General features: G+C 39.7%; 2 protein-coding genes across 3 annotated transcripts in view; both read left to right on the top strand.

Annotated features, from left to right (window-relative positions):
- Positions 1–6,893: 6,893 nt before the first annotated feature.
- Positions 6,894–13,436, top strand: slc35g2b (solute carrier family 35 member G2b). Its single transcript, XM_061758870.1, has 2 exons — positions 6,894–7,031; positions 8,539–13,436. The coding sequence occupies exon 2, from the start codon at positions 8,565–8,567 to the stop codon at positions 9,813–9,815; it is 1,251 nt and encodes a 416-aa protein (XP_061614854.1). The 5' UTR covers positions 6,894–7,031; positions 8,539–8,564; the 3' UTR covers positions 9,816–13,436.
- Positions 13,437–15,414: 1,978 nt separating this feature from the next.
- nck1b (NCK adaptor protein 1b) overlaps positions 15,415–16,473 on the top strand; it is a 29,275-nt gene continuing 28,216 nt past the window's right edge. The window contains exon 1 of one of the 2 annotated variants that reach the window (XM_061759022.1): positions 15,415–15,702. The gene's annotated coding sequence lies outside the window, so the exon portion shown is untranslated. Of the gene's footprint in view, positions 15,703–15,754; positions 15,807–16,473 lie in introns of those variants that run through there. The other variant, XM_061759023.1, reaches the window with a different exon arrangement.

The raw sequence follows: 16,473 nt of genomic DNA, 5'->3' as shown, positions 1-16,473 counted from the left end.
TTTAAACAGAAAATAAATAAAAAAACAAGCGGTTCAACTGTACTCAGGTTGTAATACAAAGAGGAGCTGAGGCAGACACAAGCACTTTGCTTCGCCACTTCATCAGTGAGTCAGTGCAGTCATCCATAATGACAAACACCAGGGGAACAGAGTTAGAGGGAAAAAAACGAACACCCGTAAAGACAACCAAAGTATTTTAACTCTTGTGGGCAGCAGTTTATACTTTACGCTGTGTGTATTGCATGTGGTGCAGGGACAAATCACCAAACGTACCTGCCAGAGCTGGGTAGAGCAACTAAAAATTGTACTCAAGTCCAGTTTGTTCAAGTAAAAGTAAAATGATAGTCCTTCAAATAATTATTTGAGTAAGAGTGAGTATTCAGTGAAAAAAAACTATACTCAAGTGCTAACTATCGAGCAACTCCCTCAAATAAACATCCATCCATTATCTGAGCCGCTTATCCTCACAAGGGTCGCGGGAGCGCTGGAGCCCATCCCAGCTATCATCGGGCAGGAGGCGGGGTACACCCTGAACTGGTTGCCAACCAATCGCAGGGCACATAGAAACAAACAACCATTCGCACTCACATTCACACCTACGGGCAATTTAGAGTCTTCAATTAACCTACCATGCATGTTTTTGGGATGTGGGAGGAAACCGGAGTGCCCGGAGAAAACCCACGGAGGCACGGGGAGAACATGCAAACTCCACACAGGCGGGGCTGGGAATTGAACCCCGGTCCTCAGAACTGTGAGACAGATGTGCTCTAACCAGTCGTCCGCCGTGCCGCCCCTCAAATAAACAAAACTATAAAATAGGACCGTGCAAGTTCATGTCTCGTCCAACAATATCACTTTAATTACAATAATAAAATACATCTTTAAATAAATTAAAGCAATTTTTTACACTGCTTTACTTACTTTACAATAGCTGTCTTGGGTTGCAATACAAAATTCCCAACCATTTTAGTGAGTGTCCTGTAAAGGGTTGAAGAGTTTAATTTCATTCAAAAATCACTATATGTGACCACAAGTCTTTTATTTCTTTTTTTCCCCCATTTCTCCGCGTTTTCGCCAGGAAGTGCACACGCTTTACAGCTAATCAATAAGAGCAAGAGTGCTGGACTATTGATTGGCTGAATTCGGCTGCTCAGCCTTCCTCGTTTTCCATATGTAGTAACTAATCACATCCACTGGAATGTACCGTTTTCGACCATCCGTCACCCCACCCCCCCAACCCCTCCTCTTACTTGCTCCCTGTTATGTGTTCCATCTGGTTGCGCCACATGAAGGTAGAAAGACAAGTCCAAACACAAACACACACTCGCGCACACACACTCACATAGGAGATGCATGGATTTGCGTTGTGTCCCAATTCTGTCCCGCTCCATCTGGTAACAAAACAGTAGGCGGCGATAATGGCCATCGGGAGAGGTGGTCAGTCAGTAAAAATTGTGGGCTACCCTGAACTTTGTGTGGTTGGGATGAGTGCCTCCTGTCGTGGTGCTGGTGGTCAGGTGGTGGGTTCCTATGTCTCTCACTTGATTAAGATATTGGACTCTATTGGAAACTCCATCCAATTTCGTAAATTATAGGATTTGAACTTAGAGGAGACATATGCATTTTTTTTTTTTTTCAATTTAAAAAAAGTTCCTAGGTGTCTTACTAACATGTCTGTGACACACTTTTCTTGCTGAAATTAGTCTGTTTTGAGGGGGTGTTCCTGTGTCATGGAAAATGACCGACCCAAATATGGAAAAACCACAACTGCCACCCCCTAACTGTCTATATTAATAGTTCCAAACATAGGTATACAAGAAACTATGATCCCAAAATAGTTAAATGTAGTATAAAACTCATCTAACATTACCCTTCAAAATAAATGGCTGACAGATGATTTGATTTAGAAAAAAAATGCTTGTGTCCATACAGCAAAGAATCTCTGTAACGTCCGCAAACAACCCAGTCTAAACTTAGCTCCTAACCAATATATAAAGCTCGTCTCTCAGTGGATATGTATCACTTCAACATACAGTACACATTCAAGAAACATTCTTTTCAGTGAAAAGTCTATTCTCACGCCGTCAAGAAAAGCAATGAATGTCATATTGAATGTCTTAGTGAAATTCTTTCACGCTGGAGTTGATTAATGGGTTGATTAAAAAAATATATATATATCTATATCTATATATATATATATATATATATAGAGAGAGAGAGAGAGAGAGAGAGAGAGAGAGAGAGAGAGAGAGAGAGATACATGCAATAATTCAATGTGGGATTTCAGAGTGTACAAAGTGTTATTCCAGTTTTACAATTGACACTAAAAGCCCAATTTCCTGATTATGATTGTCAGCGGTAGGGCACGGTGATGTGGCCTTAAATTCAAATCTGATCTGATTTTTTTATTTTTTTTTCTCTTTTTCTTTTCCCTTTGCACAGAGACTTTTTTTAATTTATTTTTTTGTGATGCCACCGTAGAAAGGTAGCCGTGATTGGGGGAAAAACAAAAAGTATAACCATAGAACTGGAAATGGAAAGCAGTACAGTGTAATCAATACAATTCATTAAATAGCAATTTAAAATGTTCATTTATTTTACCAAGCAGTTGCTCACGTAAAGACACTTATATACTACACAACATATTTAGTCCAGCAACTATTGTGATGGTAAGTCTTAAAAGGGTGAGTAGTTTTACTTTATTTTTATTTATTTTGTAGTTGCTTACATTACACGTTAGGAATGTTAAAATGTTACTTAAAGCTGACGTTATGGAAAATTGACTGTTTAATGGCTTGTATGCAAATAGTTGACTTTCTGGAGTGCTTGCCCAACCATCAAGTGTGAAATGAAACAACCAAGTAAATCTTCTGTTATCTGTATTTCTGAAAATGTGACTGAGGGTGCCTTTCAGAATTTTGACAAATTGTAATGTCACAATCCGGATACTTGAATTGATAACCATCTCCATACCAAGGTTGTCCACCCTTGACATGATCAGCGAGGCTGGGGTAAGATCCTGAGTCACTTTCAAGCGACGGCCAGACTACACTGACTCAAATCATACAGAGGCCCTATTGCGCAGAAACAGCTACATCCACCACAGGTGTGATGCTCCTGCGATCATGTCAACGCCAAAAGGTAAGCAAAGCTGCATTGAGTTTTGTTGGATGCACAGATTAGCCCTAGCTATATACTAAACGGTTACAATGTGTTTATTGGTCTAGGGCGCTTGTTCGCAAACATTTTACACCAAGTAATAACTTCAATAAATACTTATACTACGACTAATGCTCTCCATGCACCACCATAATGACCAACATTAAAATACAGCAGCGTAGTAGGTTACAAATATACTGTACTGGTACTGGATTTAAAACAAATATTAATACAATAACATTAAGCACAGTTTGAACATTTAATTCAGTGATTCTTTCGCGTACCACAAGTGGTACATGCACTACACATAAGAGCTTGCTCCTATTCCACTCTCAGGGCTCTACTTCTGCAAGTATGGCAGCACTGCTCAAATGAATTCACTTCACATGATTTCCTGTGTGACAAAATGTGTTTTTGAAGTAGTTGGACCAGCGTCACAGAACAGATTGTATTCAATTTCGGCAGAAAGAAGAAAAGGAAATGAACACCGGCTCCAGCAATTCTGAATTATTCTCGGGCTACGCTGCTCTAATGGGCTGATAACGGCGCAGAAAGGGGGGGGGAATGGAAGTGGGTTAAAAATATATATATTATCTGCTACAATGATTGCAACTTACATTAAAAAAAAAAAGTCACAAAACTGAAATTATTTGATCACTCTCTAATCTTCTTAACACTCCCTGCATTTGTATGCAAATATTAGCTTCAGAGTCCAGTTTTAAAGATTATTATTTATTTGTTTTGCCGCTTTCATGGCGTGATATAAATATAAACATGAAAGAAATCTTCACAGGAGGATTTCTAGAATCCTCCTCCCTTCATGCATATTTAAAAAGGCCCCATCTAGAAAATGCTGACTTCTCCCTGCATGTATGATTCAAAGTATCAAGTCTAAGGGGATGATCGATATCTGACGTTCGTCCAAAACTAGCATTGTGTTCTCTGTAATAACAACTTTCAGTCATCTTCTAACATGAACTGTACTAAATCTTTTATTCTTTGTGCAACTTAATTTACAATATTTTTCCCAAAAAGGAATTGTGCAGATAGTATGAGCGCTCCTAGCGTCCTTGTGTCCTCATATCTTTTTATTATATCGCGACTTGCCCGCCTATCAATTGACTGTAGATCAAACTAATTACCTGAGCTCGAACTGCTTCACTTTGTGCTAATTACATTTTGATGCTCCTCACTTAATTTGCCTATGAGACATAATTTTGTGGCATTTTAGATTAGAATGTAATCGTTCTTTTTTTTTTTTAAGTGGGGTTAGGGTATTTAGAAAGTGCTTTAAAAAAATATATTTTTACAATATTAATAAATACATAAAAATAGAATACAAAATGCAGTTGTGAAAATACAAACAATAAATAAAATCAGTATAATAAAAAAATTGATAGATGCATGTAGAAATAAATTACCTGATTATAAAACATTTAATTATTATATAAATCTATAATAAATATAAGTAAATCAAAAAATTTTTTAATACAGAATGGACAAATGTATTGGGTCACCTCGCTTAATCAGTGCGAAAAATACTGTAAATTCAAATAAATAAAAATGTATAGAATTTAAAGAATATAATTGAATAAATGATACATCAATATTACGTAAATTAAAAATAGATACTAAACCTTGCACTTAATCAAGCTCTTTAATATAATTAATAAAAATAAAATACATAAACATTGTATGCCATTTTTATAAATATAAGAGTATAATAAAGCAAAGAAATATTAAATTAATAAATTAAATAATATGAACTAAATAAAAAAAATAATAAAACAAATATAAAAAGCCAGTGTGCACCAAAATCTATTCAAAAAATGGACTTGCTACATCCACATCTTTTATTCTTAGTCAAATATTTAGGACAACTTCATGCTTTTAACTTAAAGGCATACTTGGATGACTTTGGTGTGAAGGAACTTGGCTTACTAATAATCATAGTATCTTAGATTTGTTTACTATTCACGAATTCACCCATGTTTTTGTGCTCTGTCTGAAACAAAGCCCTGTCTAAATAGAAAAGTAGTACACTAAAATTAAGTGGTGTCAAGGAAGCATGTTAACGTTGTACATACATCTCGACTGAGAGACAAGCTTTGTGGGTTGGAGAGGAGCTAAGTTTAGCCTGGGTTGTTAGTGGAGTTTTGGAGAGTCTTTGCCACATGGATACATGCATTTTTTCAAAATAATCCAGTACTCTGTAAGCCATTTATTTTTAAGGCTGATATTGGAATAGGAGTTTAAAATGATATGAAAGTGTCTAAGGATCAAAGTTTGTCGTGTAGCCCTTGTTTAAACTATTGATAAAGGCAATGATTTTTTGCAGCAATTACCCAGATGTTTTTTTCTATTTGCAATTCCCCCACAAATGACTTCCTGTTGTTTTACTGACAGTTAAGTGCGAGTGTTGACCCAGTTAATTGCAACAAACATGGCGTCCTTGTTGGTTATTCAGCTCCACAGAGGCAACAATGGCCGCCCGTGACAGACGCTATGACATTTATTACAAACAGAGCTCCTAGTTGCATTGGCCCCTGGCGTAAACTGCCTTATCTAATTTTAGCGCTTTCAACCTCCCCCGTCTATAAATTTATGGTCAGCGTTTCATCACGGGAGCAGTCGACACACGTCAGCCCGTCAATATCCTCTGCTAAATATTTTCACCCCCGCTTTCATGCTGTTGAATCACTGACTTTCTCAATGCATTTCCTTTATGACGGTAATAATTAAAGTGGCCCGTTGAGGTGACTTCACCGCTCAACCTAAATCTGATCCTATTAGATTCGTTTTAATTGTTTCTAATGAGAGGAGTCAAGCGAGGATTATCTCAATCACTTCAAGATGTGACGCCACATTAAAGAAATACTGAGGCAGTTGAGGATGAGCTCCTGGGACTGTTTACGGTGGCTGTGTGCAGGACTAAAACGCAATATAGATTTTTAAATCTTATCTCAAAAAAGACAAAAACTTAACTCGCATAAATTATTTTAATACAACTGTTTTAAATTGTGGGGGGGAATCCCAATATGTTTCCTTCAAATAGTTAATGGCTTAGTCAATTTGGATTCTGTTGATAATCAAAACAGCAGCGCCTACCGAGGCACGTAAACAGCCTCTTTGATTATCAGGTGGAGTCTTATCATGTGTTGTAAACAAGTTCCGGCGCAGTATTAAGATGGCGTCTTTCATCGAGATTAACTTTCTGGTAGACTCTGCCCTTGCTAACCAAAACAGCAGCATTATGTTCTGCAGTGCTATGCGATCTGCCCCGTTTTTCTGCAACTGCATGCACTTTGACATAAACTTCAATATATGTGTAAGCTTGTGTTTTTGTTTTAAATGAAGGCCTCCCCCAGCTGCAGTTGAGTAAGGCCACCATGATCATTGATTAACCAAAGGATAAGCAGTCCAGATAATGGATGGATGGAATTCTCCACTAATCAGGCAACTACGTCATGTTTTTTGTCATCAAAAAGCCCAAAGAACTCTGTCAAGGTGGCCCATGTGGCGCGCCACAGGAAGAGGAAGAGGAGGGACCACCCCCCTCCCCCCGGGCGCGCCCCGATGCCACCCCCTCCTCCATCCTCAACAGCATCACCAGCAGCACAGCCTCAGCTTTATCCTCATCATTTTCATCATCCCTGAAGAGCGCCACGTTTCGGAGGAAGAGGAGCGCCGAGAGCGCGCACCCAGCGACGACCCCCCCCCCCCCCCCCCCCCCACCCCCCACCCCTCTCCTCCTCCCCTCTCAGCCGCGCGCTCCACTCCATTCGTCGGAGGGGCTGAAGATGGAGAAATGGCTGTGGGAAGAAATGTCGCCAAATCTTTTATGACACCCGGAGCGGTCTAAAAAATACAAGGTAAGGCCTTCTTTGTTTTTGTTTCCCCCCCTCCCTCCTAAAAATGAAGGCCTTAACAATTAAGATGGCAATTGTGCGTGGAAAATGTCTTTTCAATTGCCTCCCGACTCCTCTTAGAAAGCAGTGCATCCTTTTTGTTACAATTGTAAACCAACTGAGCTGACATTTTAACCATTGCATTGTGCATTTCCTTCACTATAAGAACGAAAATTGCTTTTATTGTGATCATTATGACGGATCAATAAATGTCAACGTGCGTTTTAATAAAGCTCGAGCTGAACTGTACTCTATAGGAGACAGAATAATGGCATGTGCCTGCCCCCTAGTGGTCTTGATGCTCTAAAATGAACATAGAAGGATTATTAATGATAATGTCATAATGAAAAAAATAAAGGGGACGGGGGCTCTCATTAGCTTTTTACCCTTTCAACCTTTTTATTTGATAGTGTTTCCATGCTATAAATTGGCCCACATTCGTGTTGTGTATGTGTGTGTGCTCCTGTTATGTAATGTCAACCCCCATCACACTGAATCAGTCTCACAGCACTCGCTTATGTGAGGCTGCATGGCATATACTGTCTACGACACACCACAGTATAATGACCGCTTTGCTAAAGTCAAATAAAAATCTACATTTACACAATGAAAAGTTCCATTTTCATTTTCATTGAGCCAATCAGAGAGGTGTTCATTTATTATTGTGGGCGCAGCATGGAAAACTTTAGTGATTATTTGGAGGAATAGTCATTTAAAAAATGATTGTAATGTTTGTATGAAGTCACGAAACAATTATTTTGTACATAATTTCTTCCAAAAGGAAAAGAACAAATCCATTCAGCAGGAAAAAAATGAAGTAGACACACTTGATTTGCATGAGTGGGCCACAAAAATTGATGGCAAGGTGGATCTGGTTGAATTTGACACATGCGCTTTACATAATTTGTTGTTTAAAGTATGTCAGCAGCTGTTCTATTTTTTGGTGTGTGGGCGCAGTTGCACGAAAAGATCACAAGTAAAGAATTATGCAAATATGGCTCTTGACTCATCTTGTTCGGTCAAGCCATAATCATGAATGAATAATTGTACTGGCACCTTGATTTATGAGTGTGATTCACTCTGTGACCAAACCCGTAACCTCATTTACTCGTTTATCAAATCAATGTTTCCCATTGAAATGAATTAAAATGCTATTTAGCTGTTCCAGTCCCCCCCAAAAGCAAAAAAAAAAAAAAAATTTTTTGAGTAATTACTGTACGTACTTACTGTAGTATTCGTGTGTTATTTAGACGTGCCCACCCAAAAATGTTTGCAAATGCCCATAGATGCCACAAGATGGCGGCAAAGGACGTTTTTTTTTTTCTTTTCTAAAACTAGCCTTTGGACTGAGCACAAACTAATGAAAAAGGTGAGTCTTCAGCGATTAATGGAGCACAGGTTAGGTGAACTGCAAATATGCGGGAGGTCACGCTACTGTACATTCTAATGATCTCCCACTGCATCTCTTCAGGTTTAGGTTTGGATACTTGAAGAAAGATGGACTTGTCATCACCCTCGCTGCCGTACGGCTCCAAAAAGCGGGTCAAGATTCACCCGAACGCGGTGACGGTGAAGTACGCCACCCACTTCCCCCAGCCGGGGGACGAGGGCTACGACGATGCCCCCTCCTTTGAAGACTTTGGCGCATTCACCGAAGCAAACGTGGGGAAGAGGCTGGTGTCTGAGAGCAAAAGCGGAAGGACTTTCTTTGGAAGCATGGATACCCAGGCCAAGCCGCCCAGTACTCCACGGGACAAGGGGGTGGGCGGCCAGCTGGCCAGCTTCGGCGAGGCCAACGTGCTGGCCTCCAGGGTGACCTGGATGGCCCTTTTCGGGGCAGCGGTCGCTCACGGTTGCGTGGCCTTGATCACCCATCTGGCGGCGGATCGCTCCAAGGTGCCCTCCCTGGAGTTGCTCTTCATCCGCTCTGTGATCCAAGTGCTCTCCATCCTGGTGGTCTTCTACCACCACGAGGCGCCCTTCGGACCCAAAGGATACCGACTGCGTCTCTTCTTCTACGGCGTGTGCAACGTCATCTCCATCACGTGCGCCTACACCTCCTTCGCTATCGTGCCGCCCAGCAACGGCACCATCATGTGGCGTGCCTCCACCACCGTCTTCAGCGCCATGCTGGCATTCCTGTTGCTGGACGAGCGTCTGGTGTACATGGACGTGGTCACGGTGGTGGGCAGCGTGTTCGGCCTCTGCCTGGTCATGGTGCCCAACGTGGCGGGCGAGGAGAAGTCCAGGCTTGGCTTTTGGAAGGAGGCTTTCGGCTACACAATGACCGTGATGGCCGGCCTGACCGCCGCCCTCTCCATGATCGTCTACAGAGCTATCAAGGAGCGCGTGAGCATGTGGACGGCACTCTTCACCTTCGGCTGGACGGGCACGGTGTGGGGCGCGTCCACCATGTTCATCATGCAGGAGCCCATTATTCCCCTGGACGGCGAGACTTGGGGCTATCTGATCGGGATCTGCATCTGCTCCACGGTGGCGTTCCTGGGCGTCTACTACGCCCTCAACAGGTTCCACCCGGCCTTAGTGAGCACCGTGCAGCACCTGGAAATCGTGGTGGCCATGTTCCTGCAGCTCATCGTGCTGAGGATGATCCCGTCAGTGTACGACGTGGTGGGCGGCCTGGTCATCATGATTAGCGTTTTCACCCTCACCGGGCTCAAGCTGTACCGGGTGAGCAGGGCCGTCCGGCAGGATTACCAGGAGATCCTCGACTCGCCCATCAAATGAGAGATTTGTCTCCGTCCTAGTCTTTGTTGTTTAGAGCAGTGGTTCTCAAGCTGGGGTCCCCGGATCCCTGGGACAACCACAAGCTCTTACTTGGGGTTCTCTAAAGATAATTTTCGAGAAATTATGTAGGATCATTTTTTTTTTTAAAGTGCATACCTGAGCATGGCATGGCATCAGTGTGAAAATGATTCAGTTTATCTTGTCTGTTTCTTAGTGGAAATTAAACTTACCAGTCACTTTTTTGAAAAATAGTCAAGGGTGGAAAAGTCGATAAATATAGCGACTTATATATATATATTGTTAAGTTGGCCACACTGACTGCGGTTTTGTAAACGAGCTCCTCTTTGTTCGCAGCCTTGTTGTTAGTGTAAGTAACAAATAACGATGTAACGATGGACAAATATTGAATTAAATTCAATAAATTATGGTTTAAAACCCTTTCAAGTAAACGGGTCATGAATATTTAGGTTGAAATGTTAAATAAATAAAAAAATCCAAGGTATTTAGGGGTGCACGTGGTAGTAAGGTTTAATTGGCATTTGGATTCTGAGCGGGTCCTTAAAAGCATTTCTAAAAATTGTTAATCCTTGATTTATTTGTAGGAAATGGTAAGGGATCCCAGGACCCAAAAAGTTTGAGAACCCCTGGTTTACAGTGTTTGCTTGGTTGTGCAAGTCAAAGAATGTCTGTGCCGTCATTGGATGATTTCTCGTCGTGCCAGTCTTTGACAGAGTGCCAGTCATGTAACTAATGTCTTAATATTTGTACGTAAAATGAAAACTGTGGTATGGTGATCTTTCTCTCTCCCATCTGAGGCTTTCATGTCAAATTGTCGCCATAAGAGAAGAAAAGGTAATCGATTTTGTGGGTGACCGTGCATTAAAGGAGACAAATTATGTTTTTTTTCCCCCAACAATTGAAAACAGTTCCCAGATCTTAATAACATGTCTGTGACATACAGTACTTTCATACAAATGCCCCATTTCCTACAAATAAATCAAGGATTAACAATTATAGTACACTTTTCACCCTATTTCTTGTCTGGATCTCGCCGGCGAGTGTACGCGTTCCAGCAATGTTTGACAGTCTCTTCTTCTGTGTGGCTCGGTGGGCTGGCTCTCGTCATCTTACCTGGTAGTGTAAGCATTACAGAGGTTTGGATCTCGCCAGCAAGTGGGTGTGTAACAGCGCTTTGGATCTCGCCAGCGAGTGTGTACATTCCGGCTGTTGGCCAGCCGTCACTTCCACCGTGTTACTCGGCAGGCTGGCTGTCCTCATCTCACCAGCAAGTGTATGCATTGCAGAGGTGCGGATCTCGCTGGCAAGTGTGCGGGTTTTCAGTGGCATTATGAAAGCAGATCCCAGACAGTGACAAAACAGCAAGCGCCCATTAAGACAATAAAAGCATTTTTAACTCGTGGAGGCAGAACTTCATACACTACACTGTGTGTACGTGGAGTATGGGCAGACCAGCAAACCGTTACATAACAGTGGGGCTGGCTGAAGAACATATTTTCTAAAATAGGCAAACAGGAAAAGATTTAGTTGGTTGTTTAATTTAAGACTTGATCAGACTACTATTCCAACTATTTGGATAAAAGCCATTAAAAAGTCAATTTTGCATAATATGTCCCCTTTAAGATTCTAACGGTATAGACTTATTAGAATGGTGAAATAAGGCAGATGTGGTGCCTGTCAGGCTGTGTTAGTCTCAACAACTCATCTAACATATTCAAATAATGAACACAAATACCATATTCATTCTTCATAACATAACTGGTCATTGATTTTTACAGTGAAACCCCTGAAGCTAAACACAAGCTTGTTTTTATAAGTTGAAGTTAACCTCCGTATATTAAAACAAAGTAAAACGACTCCATTTGAACACACCTAACAGTCACACAATGTAGAGTAATAGGCGGTAAAATCATATTTGTGGTTTGTTGGGGTTCTACTCTGGTCATAGTTATGTGAATTATTAGCCATCGTTTTGCTTAATGTATGTCGCACACGATGGTGGATTTGTTTGACCTCTGTGACACATTTTCCCCATAAGCTGTGGTTAAAATCCAAACTACCACTTTCTGGGCGGTTTGACTGTACAGTATTTGCAGTTGGTTTCTAGTTTACTAGGTGCAAATGCAAAGAGCTCTGCGGTCTGTATTGGACGTCGACATGTTTCTGTTTACTTCCAAACCCGTTGAGAACTGGTTCCCCGAGGCCATTATTAAATTAGCCTGCCCTCTGACGATAACGTGGCCATCTGCTTTTATCGAGGCGTGTGACTCATGTTGCTTGCAGAGTCGGCCGGTTTGTGTTATTTCCCAGAGGCAATGTGATCAAGGGAACTAAATGCAGGGAGTCCTCGGTTTACGACAGTCCTGACATTCGACGTTTTGGAGTTACGAACTCGTAAGCGCAACGGGGTAGGAATATGTGGTCACGTGGCACAGGAAGGCATGCTCAGTTACCACCATACTTATTTTTCATGATGCATGGCCATTCACCTTTTGCAATCAGCATGGTAGAAAATGCAGCAAAAAAAGCTAAGGAAAAAGCCAAATGAACAGTTAACAGAGTTAATCCTTGCTTTCTGAACTTACTGTCAGTCGGTACACTGCAAAAACTGCAATCTAATCATGATTAAATAGCTCAAATCAAGGCAAAATGTGCTTTTTGCTGTTGGCCAAGATGTTTCTTCTTACCAGGCAGTTTTTGTGTGAGTTGAGGTGTCATCTGACGTCATGGAATGAGTGTCGAAAAAAAGGTCAAAAAGACCAAAGGAAAAGGCTCATGAACGTACAAATTTGTGTTACATCCCCACCCTAGGAACGGGACAACGTCGTAAATCAAGGACCCCCTTGCAAGAGCATCACGATGGTGCGTAACTGGGTACGTTGCACTTACCAATTTGTCCATTAGAGGACGCTGACGACCCACTTTTTAATAATCAACCAGATTGAGTGTATTTACAGTGCAACTCTATTTATCATGAAGGCAATTAGTGGTGTACTTTATTCAGCCATAACAACTGTGCAGCTGGATCCATTTTTTGTTACACACCATGTTTTTATTTTAACTGCTGCAGCAGTCATGGTGCAATGTGAATGTTTAGCATTTTTATACGATAACACACACACACACAACACAGCATCTACTGTTTGTTTATAAAATAATTATGTTCTTAAATATTCATAATCACGATAGACGTCATCACTAACGGTTTCTCTTAAGATACAACTTCATTGTAATTTTCAATAAGCATTTTGTCCCGTTGCATGTTTGCTACTTCAGTCAATGTTGATCACACCAAATCGAAAGGTGAATAAACTTGGGTCAAATAATGAGTTTGCCTCCAACTGAAATTGTTGCGCCTTATTAAATAAAGTTTGTTTCTTTTTAAATGAAGTTAACATTAAATTAATCAGAAATGAAGTCTAGACCAAGGATTTTCAAAGTGTGGTATGGGTATGTATATATATTTATTTGTTTATTTGTTTAATTACAGTTCAGTTGTATTTAAGTTTTACAGCAAGTATAATACATTTACATTTAATCTTTTAGAATTGTTTGTTTTCTATTTAGGTATTTTTTGTTTAATTATTTAACATTTTTAATTAAGTCATCATTTAAGTAGTCCCCCCCTCCCCCCCCCCACCCTTCCTATATTTCACACAGCGTTAATGTTTAAACTGTGCATAATGTTGTAGTGGCTTACAATCATATTAAATATACCTTTTATGAATAAAACCTCTTCAATGAACACCTCGGCCTACGAGACTGTATTTTAATGTTGTTATCATGGCGGTACTTGGAGAGTCAAGTACTTTTTGAGGTGGTACTTAGTGTAAAAAGCTTGAGAACAACCGTTAGGTTAAAAATCAGTGCTTCTCTTTCAAAATTAAGGACATTTCTAAGTGACACCCAAATGTTTTTTTTGTATACTGTATATACAATGATGTGCTTTCATAGAAAACATGAAATTGTCTGGATGACCCCCAACGTTTCAAAAGTAGTGTACATACAGGTGCATCTCAATAATACATTTTTCAGTTTCCATAGTAAATGTGATTTTCACATTTTGAAAGGAAGCACTGAAGTAACCGTATTCTGATTTCTTGAGATGCACCTGTGTATATAGCGGCCTCATGCGCCTCGAGTCTTGTTTTGGGGTTCAGAATACATGTGGAGGAGGCCCCATCTGTTTTGAAACAGGAAACAGATTGCATCCTGCATGCTGCAGGACCTTCCAAACCCGCAGTGTATGCAACTTGCTGTTCTCCACACAGGTTCATTAAAAAGTGGCATCATTTCCCAGGGGAGGTCTGATAGAAAGTAAAGTAATTGTACTGTAGTACGTTTTACCTAATTGTGTGATGTGACACTTTTTTTTTTTTTTTTAAATCACTTATTGCAGTTTTTTGGGACATCATACTCCCTGCTGTATCTACAATTGAAGGGGTGGAGGCAATTATGCAGTTTCTGGTACATTAGGTACACCTGTACAATGTACTATCCCTATTAAACTCAGTGATGCTGCTCCCTGGACAATTCAAATTAATTTAACCATAAATAATTAAGAAATATTAAAATAAAATAAATACATTTAAATATATATATGAAAAAAAATATTGTTTCTATTTTATTATTTACATTGGATCAGGAAGCCAATTATCTAAGTCAATGCAATGTACAACTGCTTCCTTACAAATACTTCTTATTATTTGCAATAAGTTAACCAATTTTTTAAAAATTAAATATGTTGAATATCTTAAGTATATAATATAAAATTGTGTATTTTGCTAATCTTTTTAATTTGATGATTTTAAAAAATCAACAAACCAATTATTTCATAAATAGAAAATGTTGTGTACGTGCATTTTTATTTTACTAATCTTTTAATGTCATTTACAATGTTATTTAGTCAATTATTTAATAAAATACATTTTAGAAATGTTAAATGTATATGTAAAATTGCTTATTTTGCTGTCTTTTTTTATGTACAGTAAATCAATTTACCAATTATTTCATAAAATAAATGAAACACGTATAAGATGTATATGTAAAATTCTGTATCTAACAACTATTCTAAACTTGAAATGTATGTAAGATTGTTTACTCCAAATAATTAATTATGTTATTTATAATAAATCAATCAACTAATTACGTACTAAAATATATTACACGTGAAATTCATGTTAAATCGTTTATTTTCATAATTTTGCCATTGTTATCATTTACATTAATGCAATCAACCAATTATTTATTAAAAGAAAAACATGTTACGTGTGTATGTAAAATTTCTTATTTTACTGCAATTTTTATTTATTATTCAAATTTAATCAATTAAGCAATTATTTGGTTACATAAATGAATTAAAAAAAGAATAAATAAATGTGTAATATCGCAGGACCTTTGTTTATATAAATACTCGGTGGGCCGGATTAAACAACTGAGCGGGGCGTGTGTGGCCCGCGGATAACCCTACATGAGCTCGTGCCAGTGTACCTAATTTGTGTTCACTATCGTGCAAAACCATCACGTTCGTGGAACTCCATCAGGAGCTGTGGTGTATTTGACCTACAACCCAGTCGGCCAATCAGAAGAGCGACCATTCTTCCAACCAGCTAATGGCGTGAGGAGTGGGCGGGACCTGGTGTGAAGTGGCGCTAGCTAGTTAGCCTAGCATAGGCTAACGCCGCGGAGCTATAACATGCTGGGATATACACACACACAGCCATGCAACTTCCAACGGCGGCTAACGGAGCTTCTTGACGTGGAGAATTGTTTAACTTAGCCGCTGTCCGGCGACGTCTCCGGGCTGTTTTGGGGAGCACTTACGCACGGAGGGATAAAAAGAGAAAAGGTGGCCGTCGGCGAGAAGAAGGTAAGGCGTGCCATGTCAAATCAGTGGTGCCGCAGTGAGGCTTGTTATCCAGACGAGCCCTGAGGCTAGGTCTCTCTCTTCCCCCCCCCACCCACACTTCAACCGTACGTAACCTTTCATCACACGGTGGCTAACCAGAGGCTAGTTTCACATGACTCTCATAACCGTGTTCAATTTTTATAAACAACAGCTTGATTGTTAGCTTGGCAACGTATCGCGACGTGCTTCTCGAAAGTTAGTACAGGTTAAATTGTCGTGAAGCCGGCGAAACGTGCATTCATTTTTCCGTTGAAACGAAAAGAAGGCAGTTAGCATCTCCGAATGTGTTAGCATTTTCTAATGTGAGACGCCCTGCTTGAATTATTAATTAAAATATATATGTTTAAAAAAAAGTATATTGTCTGGAGAACGAAGTCACGAGAATAACGATGATATTATTCGGGATTAAAATTAAAACGAAAAAAGTTTTTGTGGTAAAAAACGTATTTTCGATATTGAGGTCGTAATATTTTTAGTTGTACATTTTGTAAAAAGTAAGTATTTTTTTGGTAGGGGAAGACATTTTCGAGATTAAAGTTGTACGACAATAAAGTTACGTTTTAATGGGAAAAAAGTCATCTGGATTAAAGTTGTAACTTGATGAAAATAAAATTGCATACTTTAAAGAGAAATGTCCTATGTGGTTTTGGGAATAAAGAGCTTTTCAAGATTCAAGTCAGACATGAGAATAAAGTTGTATGTTTTCAAGAAAAATCGTAACAGTAATATTAC

Source organism: Phyllopteryx taeniolatus, chromosome 20 (genome assembly GCF_024500385.1).
Source record: "Phyllopteryx taeniolatus isolate TA_2022b chromosome 20, UOR_Ptae_1.2, whole genome shotgun sequence".
In the NCBI taxonomy this organism is placed as follows: Eukaryota; Metazoa; Chordata; class Actinopteri; order Syngnathiformes; family Syngnathidae; genus Phyllopteryx; species Phyllopteryx taeniolatus.
This window is presented reverse-complemented; position numbering and strand designations above follow the sequence as displayed.

Coding starts and splice junctions, on each gene's coding strand:
- slc35g2b (XM_061758870.1), top strand. CDS start 8,565: ATGGACTTGTCATCACCCTCGCTGCCGTACGGCTCCAAAAAGCGGGTC.